This window comes from Chiloscyllium punctatum, chromosome 10 (genome assembly GCF_047496795.1).
Source record: "Chiloscyllium punctatum isolate Juve2018m chromosome 10, sChiPun1.3, whole genome shotgun sequence".
Classification (NCBI taxonomy): domain Eukaryota; kingdom Metazoa; phylum Chordata; class Chondrichthyes; order Orectolobiformes; family Hemiscylliidae; genus Chiloscyllium; species Chiloscyllium punctatum.
This window is the reverse complement of record NC_092748.1, coordinates 87,318,553-87,332,979: the sequence shown is the minus strand read 5'-3', so window position 1 is coordinate 87,332,979 and position 14,427 is coordinate 87,318,553. Positions and strand designations below refer to the sequence as shown.

Here is a 14,427-nt window from a genome sequence, read left to right as displayed (position 1 = left end):
GTTTATAAATATTTTGCTGCATTTTATAATCCCACTGCTTCGTTAATATTAGCATAGCTTGTTTCAGAATCTGAGTTGTTGGTGCAGGATACAAATATTTGCAGCTCAAAATATGACCTGTGACTGACTTTTCTGAATACTTTTGCTGAACATTTTAAAAATTATGTTTCTACATATACATTAGGGACATAATAACTCTAGCTTCATACTGCCATTCTATATGAGTCAAAATACTTCTTGTGAAATGCCAACATAAAGTACACACTTCCAATTAGTCAAACTTTATTTGATAACAATTGGTATTCAAATCAATTTTAAACAGATTCACCTGGGTTCCCTTCCTTTTATAGAGGTTAAAATATAAGGACAAATTCTATTATTCCATACTTTGATTGCAAAATGATGCTGATATGCAGAATGAGCTATCACAATGGAGGCTCATAGTGGGTAGTGTCCAGACAGATGAAACCCCATAGTCACAACACCATAATAAGGGTTACAATGATAATGCAGTGAAAATAATCATGTTGAGTGACATTTTAATTACAAAAAAGGAAAAAGATGGCTTAAATTTTCTTTATCCATTTATGGGATGAGGGTTTTGATGACTAGGTCAGCATTTATTGCCCATTTGCAATTGCCCGTTTCAGCATCAGCCCTAGTGCTCTGGGTCTAAGGTCACTAGGATGGTGGTTTCCTTCCCTGAATGACATTAATGAACCAGATGGCTTTTATAACAATTGTCAAAGGATTTATGGTCACATTGGACTCCTAATTCCACATTTTTCCTTGTTTTCAAATTTCAACATCTGCTGTAGCACGATTCAAACCATGAGCTGGGTCTCTGAATTAATGGTCTCATGTTAATAGCATTAGTCCATTGTCTCTCTATAATTTAATTCATATGATAATATATTAGGATCTTCCAACATGCTTCACTCTAAATTATGGCCCAGATATTCTGATCAGAGTGGAAATCTTATTTCCCTCTCTGTTGGATTGAATTTACTCATTGAATCCTAGATGTCTTCTGCACTGGAGATTCCTGGAGAAGGAACTCCTGTTATGAACCTGCCCAGGAATTCAGCAGCAAAAAGAATCAAGATGTCAACTCTGTTCACTTTTGTAACATTCCACTCAGTCAATCACTTCAGCAGCTCCAGTGAAAGGGTAAGTGTGTAAAGTAGTGATGGGGATAGAGTAACAGTTGGTTCAGGATATAGGTAACAGTTTGTTCAGGATATAGGTAGCAGTTGGTTCAGGTAGGTAGAGCACAAGCTAAATGATCAACTGCTTAGAATAGACTGGGGTTATGGGAAATGCTGTTGATCTGGATGTGGGGCTGGGTGCTGGTTGTTGTCCAGAGAAATGTCAGGCCAGAGACTGGGGGACAATTGTCAGCTCCAGTGTAACATTGAATGTGGATAGTGCAGATGGGCCAATGAACAACAGAAGGGCTGGGAAAAGACCCCGAAATACTCAGAAGTGGAAAAATAGAGAATTATAACTGAACATGTCAGCCTCTGAGCTTAGTTCAAATCCAGTAAGAGCAAGAAAGTCCTCAACATGTTTGTTACTGAATCTAAAATATTGTCTTGCATCTGAGAGGAAGTGAATCGCCTCAATGTTCATTTTATCAGAAAGCTCTGACTCCTAATCTGTTTGAAAAGGAGGCCTTCAAGGATCTGAGAGTTAGTTATCCACAACTGCTTTCAGCACATCTGCTGTTGCAACTGTTTCCCAGTGTACTTACTATGTTGTAGACATTGACTGACAGCATGTGGTATTGCCATGAGAAGATGGGCTGAGCTCTACCCTGCTGCTGGTCATGTTGTCGTGACTCCAGCAACTTGGGCATTTCTCTGCATGTGTCATTTAAGGTGGCAGGTTATATTGAGACCATGATTAGAAGCGGGAATGTTAATTGATGATTACACTATTGTTCAGCATCGTTCGTGACACTTCAGAAACTGAAGTTTTATGTCGAAACGCTGTAAGACCGGAACAGTGTTCAGACCTGCATTGACAAGTGGCAGTTAACATTCATGCCAGAGAAGTGCCAGGCAATAATGATTTCTAACAAAAAAGAAGAGTGTAATAATTGCCTTTTGGTATTCAATAACATTACAATAGCTGAATGCCTCCCATCCCCACCCCTATCAATATCATGGGGTTACCATTGACTAAACACTGATCAGGACTTGGTATATAAAACTGTGCCTAGAGTAGCAAGACAGAGACCAGGAATTGTATAATGAATAATTCACCTTTCCCTGCATTCCGCCCCCCCCCCCCACCCCAACCCACCCCCCCCCCCCCCCCCCCCCCCCCCCACCACGCAGCCCCTCCCCCTCCCCCCACCATGGCTTAAGTCAGGAGTGCTCTGGAATATCCTCTCTTGCCTGCTCGAGTCTAGCTCCAACAACACTCAAGAAATCATCCAGGACAAAACAGCTCACTTGATTAGCACCACATCCACAAACATTCACTCCCTTCACCACAGAAAGACAAAGATAGCAGTGTGTACCATCTACAAAAGGCACTACAGAAATTCAGCAAGGCTCCTTAGGTGGCATCTTCTGAACTCATGACCACAATCATGTAGGAAGACAAAGACAGCAGATATGTGGGATAATCATAACCTGCAAGTTACCCTCCAAACCACACTCTATCCAGACTTGGAAGTACTATTTCTTCAGTATCTCAGGGTCAAAATCCAGGAACTCTCTTCCTAATGGCTTTGTGGGTCAACCTGCAATTTCCTTATTAGATTAGGTTACTTAAAGTGTGGAAACAGGCCCTTTGGCCCAACAAGTCCACACTGAACCTCCGAAGAGCAACCCACCCAGACCCATTCCCCTACACCTAACACTACGGGCAACTTAATATTGCCAATTCACCTAACCTACACATCTTTGGACTGTGGGAGGAAACCAGAGCTCCTGGAGGGAACCCACGCAAACACGGGGAGAATGTGCAAACTCCACACAGAGAGTTGCCTGAGGCGGGAATTGAACCTAGGTCTCTGGCGCTGTGAGGCAGCAGTGCAAACCACTGTGCCACCGTGCCACCCCAATTTCCTCACCAAACTACTTACAAATTTGACTTGACAACATATCACTATTGCTTCAGTGCCACTGGGTCAAATCACTGGAATTCCCTCCCACTATCATTGTTGTTGGAGCGAGACCAAATGGACTTCTGTGCATCAAGGAGGCAGTTCACCATCACTTTCTCAAGAGTAAATAGGAATAGGCAATTAAATCTGACCCAGTTAGTGAAACCCACATCTCTGAATTACAAAAAAAAAATTTGAGATGTGAAAATTGACCTTATTTTGATTGCTTTTTGTATCTGTGTGTTCAAGTGATAAAGGATGACGAGATGCTTGAAGATGGGAGTTCTTGCCATTTTGCATTTAACCATATCACTTCAGTGACTATTCAGTGTTAGTTTGTGTCAACAGTCTATCAACTCCTCTTAAAATGTACATTAGATGGAAGTTCAGTAACTGAGTGAATACTTCTTGGGTTCTTTCTTTAAAATGTGTAATATAAACACATTTGAAAAAATGTTTTGCGATGCTTCTAATAAACATTTTATTTTGAATTGGATTTAGTTATTTTCCCTATTTTCAAAATGTTAAAATCACCTTTCTTTGTAACCATTGAATGTGAGCATCCCCTGTACTAGTTTCAAGGTGACTTATTCAGAGCTAGCTTCTTATTCCCTCAAGTGATACAACAAAAAGGCATCAGCCTTGTTACAGTGCACAATATGCAAGGTTGTGATAATGGTCCCCTAACTTCACTATAAAAAACAATCATGGATGACAGCACTGCATCCCTGGTGATATGTGATTTGGTCCGTTTACATCCTATGGATGTCTGTCTTCTCCATCTGTCTGTTTTTGTTAACTTTTAACAAGTTGGCTGGAGTGTTGCAATATTTTGCCAGTGTGTGCAAAATTTGACAAACAACAAAGTATGTGTGAACTTTCGTAAAGCTGTGCTGTGATAAGTCACCTGTGAATTGTAAACATCTAAATGTCCCACATGCACACTGAATGAATGTTCATAAGGCAATATTTACCCATTTCAGCTAGTGCTTTCAGCCAAAATCAAATGGCTTCAGACCATAGCTTCTGTCACTTCCAAAGAAAAATCGGTAATAACTTAACAGCAACAGAAAAAGAATACAGACACTTTAAAGTTTTTGCATAGCAGGCATCTAATAGTCAACATTTCTCTCATAAAGCTCCCACCAGTCAGAAATGGCAGGTATGCAATTTTCTCTACGAAATACACTGAGAATGCACATGATATTCTTGGAGCCATATTCTATCATTATGTCGGTGACTGGGAGTGCTGTTGAAGTTACTGCTACAGGAACATTATGAGGTTGATAGAACTGTAGATGGGTATAAACAAAATCAGGCCATTTGCTCCATCAACGTCTACTTTTCTCGAAGACTTTTCCGTCAAGACCTCATTTAAGTTAGATAAATACAAGGTGCTGCATTTTAGGAAAGCAAATCTTAACAGGACTTAAACACTTAATGGTAAAGTCCTAGGGAGCTGAACAAAGAGACCTTAGAGTGCAGCTTCTAAGATCCTTGAAAGTAGAGTTGCAGGAAGGTAGGATAGTGAAGAAGGTGTTTGGTATGCTTACCTTTATTAGTCAGAGCATTGAGTGTAGGAGTTGGGAGGTCATGTTACGACTGTACAGAAAGTTGGTTAGGCCACTTTTGGAATATTGCAATTCTGGTCTTCTTCCTATCAGTAGGATGTTGTGAAACTTAAATGGGTAGAAAAAAAATTTACAAGGATGTTGCCAGGGTAGGAGGATTTGAGCTAGAAGGAGAGGCTGAATAGGCTGGGGCTGTTTTCCCTGGAGAGTCAAAGGCTGAGAAGTGACCTCATAGAGGTCTATAAAATCATGAGGGGCATGAATAGGATAAATAGACAAAGTCTTTTCTTTGGAGTGGAGGAGTCCAGAACTAGAGGGCATAGGTTTAGGGTGAGAGGGGAAAGGTATAAAAGAGACTTAACGGGCAACTTTTTCATGCAGAGGATGGTGCGTGTATAGAATGAGCTGCCCAAGGAAGTGGTGGAGGCTAATACAATTACAGCATTTAAATGGCATCTGAATGGGTATATGAATAGGAAGGACTCAGAGGGATATGGGCCAAGTACTGGCAAATGGGACTAGATTAGGTTGGGATATCTGGTTGGTATGGATGAGTTGGTCTGAAGAGTCTGTTTCCATGCTATACATCAGACTCTCCTCAATACCCCTGCTCCCCACACAAGTTACCTCGCCCCCATCCCAACTTTAGCTATAGTTTCATCTTCCCAGTGGGCAAACCCAGCATTTATCTCCTGCTGAATTCCATTGTCATAAACACTAATCTGGGGACTGCTTGTTATCGCAATCTGACCACTGCAGCTACAGATACTGCTAAAATTACAGGGCTGCTGTGATATAATAAGATTCCTGTAAATCATCATAAGGGAGTTGTTCATGTGACTCTGACATGACTAAGAGAGAAGATAGCCATCTGGAATGAACATGGAAGAGAGAGAGATCTGAGACATTGTACTAGAGGGCTGCTTTTGATAAACTACTCTGAACAGATCAAAATAAAGGGGTTTGACTGTAGTTATGGAACTAAAGAGCTTTACATAGAGATAAGGAGAATTATGGAAATATACAGTATAGTGCACAGCCAGAGATATTCAGACTGGTGTGTCATTGTGCAGGTAGCAGAATTGGTTTAAAGCATAAAATAAAGCACTGACTGCAAATCAGATTGCCTGACAGCTCTCTAAGATGAGACCTTCTCCTGAATGGAGTACAAAACATACGAACTGGATCAGGAATAAACAATTCAGTCCATCAAGTCTGCTCTGCCATTCAATACATGCTATCTCCTCCTTAAATTTACTCAGTGTCCCAGCTCCTACCACACTCACGGACAACAACTTTAATCGATTCACAACCCCTTGTGAAAAGTGATTCCTTCTCATTTATGTTTTCAGCCTGTTACCTTTCATCCTAAAACTATGGTCTGTCTTTGTAGATTGCCCTTCAAGTGGAAACATGCAGTCCACATTTACTTTCTCAATCCCCTTTAGTATCTTATACATGTCAATTACATCTCCTCTCATTCTTCCAAACTTGAGAAAGCATAGGTATAGACATATCTTCATAAGATAAATGTCATATCTCTGGAATCAATCTAGTGTATCTTATTGAACTTCTTCCAAAATAACTACATCCCTCCTTAATTAAGGAGACCAGGATTGTATGCAATACATCTGATGTGGTCTCATTTATAGCTTGTACAGTTGCAGCAACACTTCCCTAGTCTAATACTCTATTCCTTTTTGCCAAACCCCCCAAAATTCCATTTGCTTTCCTTGTTACCTGCTGTGCCTGTGTACTAATTTTCTGTGATTCATACATGAGACCACCCAGATCCCTCTGCACAGAAGCAATCTGAAGTTTCTCTCCACTAAATTACCTTTTTATTTGACTATCAAAATGAATAACCACATGCTGATCCATGTTAAGGCTCAGTATCCAAATATTGGTCAATTTACCTAATTTGTTCATGTCCACTTTTAAGTTTTTTTATTATAGTCATTGCAATTTACATTCTCACCCATTTTAGAGCTATCTGCAAATTTGGCTATAATATCTTTTATCCCTGCATCCAAGTCCTCAATTTAGATTGTTAGTAGTTGTGGCACTGCCAATCAGAAAAAGATCCGTTTGTCCTGATTGTCTAGTTTCTACTGGTTAGCCAAACTTCTCTCCAAGTTAATATATTACTGCTAATCACATATGATCTTATCTTGTGTATTAATTTATTGTGTGGCACCTTATCGAATGCCTTCTGAAGTCCAGCAATATTGTGTCTACACATTATCCACTTTGTAAATTACATCTTCAAAGAACTCTAGCAAATTAGTTAAACAAAATCTGCCCTTCATCAAACCATACTATTCTGATGGATTACATTTTAACTTCCCAAGTGCCTTGTTATTAGTTTTTTAAAAAATTGGTCATGGGATATGGGTATCGCTGGCTAGTCAGCATTATTACCCATCCCTAGCTGCTGTTGAACTAATTGGCTTGCTAGGCCATTTCAGAAGGCAGTTGAGAACCTCCTGAATAATGGACCCTATCGATTTCTCAATGACAGAAGTCTATTTTCCAGCCTCTCTCTTCAATGTATTTAATGATTGTAGGAATATTGTAATCGACAGGGAAGACCAGCCTGCTATCTGAAAAGTTCTGCCCATAGGTTATGCTCAGCAAAGCTTTGTAGTAAAATATATCTCATTACACTTGCCTTTCAATATTGAACAGAGAGGAAAGAATGACTTCTAAAAATTCATTACATATTTTGACTGGCTGAGGAACTGATTTCTGTGATTAGTTCAGCAGTGATCTGAAAACTGCTATTACCAGAAAATATGCAATATGTTAACTGCACTGACACCATTAATGTGCAACTAATGTCAACAACTGACACTTTAACTCTTGTGGTATCTGTGTATGCCCTTAATGTAAGGATCACATCTTTTTTTAATCTTCTTGTGGTTTTATAAACAGGAGGTAGAAATGAGAAAGAACTGTTTTATAATTAGTGTTTGAACAAGTGGTTACAGTTTTTAAACCAAGTACTATGTTATCTATCATTGCAATGATTGCAAATGACTGTTTTAATAAGCAATAATTGAATATTATATTATAGACAATCTGGAACAAAGACTGTGCATTGTTGCAACTCTTGTTGTCAACAAGAAGTTGGTTAATCTGAGGACAAGTAACAGATATCAATAACAGATACTTTTTGCTTCCCAAGAACTCTACCATGGGTTCTTAGGTAGATGAGCATCTTGGATGTGGAAACTTGTTACAGAACCAGAGAGTGAGTGTGAGAAAGAGAGAGGCAGAGAGAGAGAGAGAGAGGGATATGGGAAAATAAATATGCAGACTTTCTCCCACCCCAGCAGGTGCCTCTTCTCTGCATTCAAAAACTCAGTTTATACCTGAAGAAAATCATCTATCTTTCCTGCAGCAGTTCTACAAGTTGTGACTTTAGAATTGAATTAGTGATATTTTTCAGGTGAATCACCATTCTGTATCACTTACAAACCAATTGAAGCATCCAGAGAGAGAAAAAAATTTGAACAACATAGAGTCTGACCAGCTGAAGAAAACCAAGAAGCAAAGTCTGCTGAACTGACCCAGTATTTCTACATCTGCCAATAATCTATTTTCCCTTCTTGCTTGCCACTGTGCATGCATGCTTGTAAGGGGAAGTTCATAAAGTTGAGAAGGGGACTTTAAGCTAGTAGTGTTATATGCCAATATTTATCTGTAGCTATAGTTTAATTACTTGTAATAAATAAGAATTACTGTTCTTAGAAACCTGGTCCATGTCTTCTACCAACCTTGGACTGAAAGTCAGCGAAATTGGGATATTGAATTAGTGAGTTTTGAGAACTCCAATGAACACAGTCCGCCGATTTCTCAGCAACAAACCCAAACAAGCAGACAAAACACGTCCAGAAACCCTCACCACTCTCCCCTACATCAAAGACATCTCAGAAATGACTGCCAGACTACTCAGACCCCTCGTCATCATGGTAGCCCACAAACCCACCAACACACTATGAACTTGGAAGACCCTACACAGACAATGTGCAAAAATAACTTCATTTACAAAATACTGTGCAAGGACTGTAACAAACGCTACATTGGTCAAACACGCAGAAAACTAGCCACCTGAATACATGAACACCAACGAGCCACAAAAAGATATGACCCTCTCTCACTAGTATCCTCACATATGGATGAGGAAGGGCACCACTTTGACTGGGACTACACATCCATCCTAGGACAAGCCAAACAAAGACACGCACGAGAATTCCTAGAAGCATGTCACTCCAACCAGAACTCTATTAACAAACACCTCGAGTTAGACCCCATCTACCACCCCTTGAGAAAAGGAACAGGAAGTGACTTCACTACAGGAAATAACATCACCACAAGAAATGACATTACCAACCCAAAGAAACCCTAACATATAAATAGAAAGCAGGAATTTTCAGTATTACTTCGCATGAGGCCCACTGAAGATGTTACCGAGTAAGGTAACGAAACGTCTGGAAATGAACAAACCTACATCTGGGATATTGAGTGTATTTTTAAAAATCTGTAACATTTGGTGTGATTCTGGGAATAGCAGGTGTGCATTATGATGTGTTACTACAATGAGTTGTAACAGACATAAGAGGCTCATTTTCAATCCCTCTATCTAACAAGAACAGTACATGTTAAAAGGTTAACGTTGAGACAATGTGATATGCACCATGTGTGTGCTGGTTTTTAACTGACACAATTCTGCAGGTGAAGAGCTAACTAAATGTAAAACACAGGTTCTGACTGGATCATTCAGTGCTCAAGGCTATTCTCATATATTTTCCATTAGTTTGACTCTGGAGATGGCTTGACAAGGCTCGAGGAAGATCACTTGGGGCTATCTTCAGCCAAAATTAAGGTCAAACTACAATTTTTAACCAATCCCTGAGATATTTAATGACTCTGCATATGACAACAGAAAACCATCTTTTCATTCAGTGCAATACAGAGGATGTCAAATTCCATATAACACTTAAAGACATTGTCGATTTCACTGATTCCATTAACTTAGATTGCAAAATTGTGATGTAAGTACTTTTAGACATGACATTAAATTTCACCCTTGTTGAGAAATTTAGCAATCCTGCTATATTAAGACCCATTTCTCAAGTAGATTGTGCAATGATTATTACATGTTGCCATAATTTTTTTAATTCTTTATATTTTCTCAACTACTTTAGTATGAAAGTTTTGTGATGTGATCACTTATTAGTATTATGGTCGTGTTCATTGAACAGTTACTATTTCCCTTTCTTGTGCCCTGTGGCTTTCATAAGGTGCTGATTGTTGATATCCTATGAGAGTATATAAGAATAAGGTAGATTTTAATCCTTTTAACAGCAGGGTTAATGCAGGTGAGAGGTAAAAGTCATGCCAAGTGCTTTTTTTCCTGCAACATTCACACCCGTATCATTTTAACTAATCTATTATTGGTTTCACATTTGTCAACCAACATTGACAAGTTAAGTTCAAACTTAAAATCAAGTTCCAAAGATTTCAAACCCACTCTCATTGCATTTTAACTCCAGCTTATGGATGTCCTAACTCATGCTAATACTCATGTGATTAGTGTCGCAGAGTTCTTGAAGTAGCATTTCCCATTTTTGGTTTCCAAAATATGGGTGTCACTGGGAAAGCTATGATTTATTAGTATCCCAAATTATCAATTCTCAACTAAAGTAGGTGGCCATCAAATGCAGCTCCCTGGACTATAGGGATTTGTACTGTCTAGTTAATGAGGAGAGCTACCAAATTACTTCATTCTTCCATGTATAAATGCCTACAACTCTTACTTATTTTTAAAATTTTGTACGGTAGCCATTTTCCGCCCCTGAAACTACATCAGTTTAAGAGGGTTGCAAGCAGAGAACCACTCCCAGCACACAGTATCTACAGGCCAAATTGCCTTATCTTTTGGTCTGAGGTAAGAAAATGCTAATCACAAAGGCATTGAGGGACCAGTAATTGTAAGGAATGTCAGGATGAAAATTTCAGAGGTTGGTTACAGGTGAGCTTGTTGGGCCTCAAGCAAAACACCTTCTTGTGTCCTGCAAGCAAGGAAATACCAAACAGTTTTATTCAAACATTGAGTATTTCTTTAAATGGCAAATGGTACTCCATTGCTACTGAATAAGAACATATTGGCCTTCCACAGGGTGGTCCAGTGTTTGTCAGTTAAGATCATTACATGTTACAAAATTTGATGGCTTTTTCTTGACTTTCTGAGTTAATACTATGGATGTTCGGATCTGCACAAGTCTGTATCCCATCATGCAAAACTTGCACAACTTCACACTTCCTTCCTATTAGTTTTCATGTGTAAACATGCAGGAACATGTAAACTGTGATTGACATGTTGATTTTAAATTCAACAGATGTAGGCTCAGTTGAGGGTTTGGCATATCACAAAGCCTGGGATACACTTTACTGGACAAGTTCTACAACCTCAACTATTACAAGACACACTATTGACCAAAGCAGGTTTGGAGCTTTCAACCAAGATATCATTGTTGCAATGTCTCCTAACGACCATCCTCATGTACTTGCATTGGATGAGTGCCACAAGTAAGAAGCTTTTTTGCCATTTTTTTAAAGTTCATTAGATCCATAATATGTAATTGCCATTTTGATACAATACTATTTTCTCATTGTCTAGTACTTGCGTAAAGAGTGGACAATTTTAAAAAAATATATTTTATCATTGTTGCTTTGTGTATTTTCACTTCATGGTATTTAGAAATTAAAATTTTTACTATATAGTTAAATTTGTGTGTCATTCATAGAATCATAGAATGCCTACCACTGCAGAAGCAAGCCATTCAGACCATTGAGTCTATCCCAAACTTCCGAAGAACATCCCACCCAACCCCATCCTCTCACCTTATTCCCGTAACCCTGCATTTTCCTATGCTCATTCAGCTAGCCTGCACATCCATAAACTCTATGGGCAACTTAGCATGGCCAAATCCATTTAACCTGCACATATTGGACTGTGGGAGGAAATCGGAGCACCGGGAGGAAATGCATGCAGATACAAGAAAAATGTACAAACTTCACACTGACAGTTGCCCGAGGGTGAATTCACACCCGGGTCCCTAGTGCTGTGAGAGAACAGTGTTAACTACTGAGCCACTGTGCCAGCCCTATTCTTCAACAAGAAAGCAAGAAATTAATCTGTTCTCAATTCTTTTGAATGATATTCTTGAACTTGAGACTGGATGTACACAAAAATTGAACTCTGTCTGTGACAAAGCAGTTTGTTTCCATTTCATGGTTCCTACAAATTAATTGGCTAAAATTCAGAGCTGAGGAATTGTACATGTATTTCACCCCTCTTTAATTACAAATTGAAACTTTAACAAATTACATTCTCACAAAGCTCATAAAAACTTTTATTTCAACTCTATCACCTTGATGGCACAGTACATTTCAAAATTTGGGGTGTCCCCAGTTGGTAAGATTACAGAGTTGGTTTCTTCATGCTATTAAATCTTTAGTTTCAATCTTGAAAAAAAAGTAAGCTAAAATTCACCCGTAATGAGTTCAATTGAAAATAATTAAAGTTTGGTAAATGCTTCCGAAATCAAGCAAAGGCAGTCTTCACTACACTGTCAAGGAAAAATGTGGTTATGCCCTCTAGGATATATTGTCCACTTTTTAGACTTGGATACAGAGGTTTCTTTCAAAACATAAGAAACAAATGAGAGGCAAAGGTAGACATTGGGCCGCTCCAAATTGATGCTGGAAGGCTAGTGATGGGAGATGAGGAAATAGCTGAAGAACTTAATAAGTACTTTGCATCAGTCTTCACAATGGAAGACATAAGTAATAACCCAACAATTAAGGAGAGTCAGGGGGCACAGTTGATTATGGTAGCCATTACAAAAGAGAAAGTGCGAGAAAAGCTGGAAGGTCTAAAAATTGATAAATCTCCTAGCCCCGATGGGCTACATCCTAGAGTTCTGAGGGAGGCGGCTGAGGAAATAGCGGAGGCATTGTTTATGATCTTTCAAAAGTTATTGGAGGCAGGGAAAGTCCCAGATGATTAGAAAATCACTGTTGAAAGCCCCTTGTTCAAGAAAGGATCAAGACAAAAGATGGAAAAGTATAGGCTGATTATAACCTCAGTTGTTGGTAAAATTCTAGAATGCATCATTAAGGATGAGATTTTTAAATTCTTGGAAGTGCAGGGTTGGATTAGAACAAGTCAGCATAGATTTAGTAAGGGGAGGTCATGAATTCTTTGAAGAGGTAACAAATAGGTTAGACCAGGAAAACCCAGTAGATATTACCTATCTAGACTTCCAAAAGACCTTTGATAAGGTGCCTCATGTGAGGCTGCTAGGTAAGGTGAGGGCTTATAGTGTTTGAAGTGAGCTAATGGCATGGATTAAAGATTGGCTGTCAGACAGAATGCAGAGAGTTGGGATAAAAGGTTCTTTATGAGAATGGCAGCCCAGTGACAAGTAGTGTTGCTGTGGTTCTGTTCGCCGAGCTGGGAATTAGTGTTGCAGATGTTTCATCCCCTCTCTAGGTGACATCCTCAGTGCTTGGGAGCCTCCTATGAAGTGCTTCTGTGATCTTTCCTCCGGCATTTGTAGTGGTTTGAATCTGCCGCTTCCGGTTGTCAGTTCCAGCTGTCCATTGCAGTGGTTGGTATATTGGGTCCAGATCGATGTGCTTATTGATTGAATCTGTGGATGAGTGCCATGCCTCTAGGAATTCCCTGGCTGTTCTCTGTTTAGCTTGTCCTATAATAGTAGTGTTGTCCCAGTCGACAATAGGATAAAGAACACATTGAGGAACCTACAAAAAAAATGGACAGATAACCAGGTTTGACCTACAAAGAATGAAACCTGAAAGCAACAACACCACCAGATTCCATGGACTACCTAAAGTGCACAAACCAGACATCCCACTCAGACCCATAGTATCAATACCAGGGACACCATCACACAAACTGGCTAAGGAACTACAGCAGAAACTGAAACACCTGATCAGCGGATCCAGGCACTCTATACAGTCAACACAGGAATTCTTGGACATCATCAGAAATATACACATAGACAAGGAAGAAACCATTGTCTCATTCGATGTAACGGCACTGTTCACCTCTATCGACAAAACACTAGCCAGAGAACCAATAGCCAACCTGCTGGACATACAGAACAGACAACAGGACAGTGAACCTATCAACAAAGACGGCATACTCAAACTACTGGACTTGTGCCTCACAACACACTTCACATTCAACAACCAAATATATGAACAAATCAACGGCACACACATGGGCGCACCCATCTCTGGACTCATAGCAGAAGCGGTAATGCAAAGATTAGAACAAACAGTCTTACCAGAAATTCAACCAAAACTCTGGGTCAGATATGTGGATGACACCTTTGTAATAATTAAAAACACAGAAATAGAGAACACACAGTGGATCATCAATGCAACACTCACAGGAATCCGATTCACTAGAGAGGAAGAAAAGGACAACCGACTCCCATTCCTAGACGTGACGGTACAGAGAACATCGAACGGAGATTTCACCACAAAGGTATCCAGGAAAGGTACACACACAGACCAAGTCCTAAACTACGAAAGCAACCACCTCAACACACACAAAAGAAGTTGCATCAAGACACTATTCAAAAGAGCCACAACACACTGCAGTACACCAGAACTGCAAAAAGACGAAGAAGAACACCT

The 14,427-nt window shown here is 39.5% G+C and overlaps 1 protein-coding gene across 1 annotated transcript in view; it reads left to right on the top strand.

Moving 5' to 3' along the window:
• LOC140482363 (low-density lipoprotein receptor-related protein 1-like) overlaps positions 1–14,427 on the top strand; it is a 1,932,271-nt gene that overhangs the window by 1,540,546 nt on the left and 377,298 nt on the right. The window contains exon 42 of the mRNA XM_072579726.1: positions 11,094–11,283. Within this exon, the coding sequence (XP_072435827.1) occupies positions 11,094–11,283 (190 nt within the window). The remainder of the gene's footprint in view (positions 1–11,093; positions 11,284–14,427) is intronic.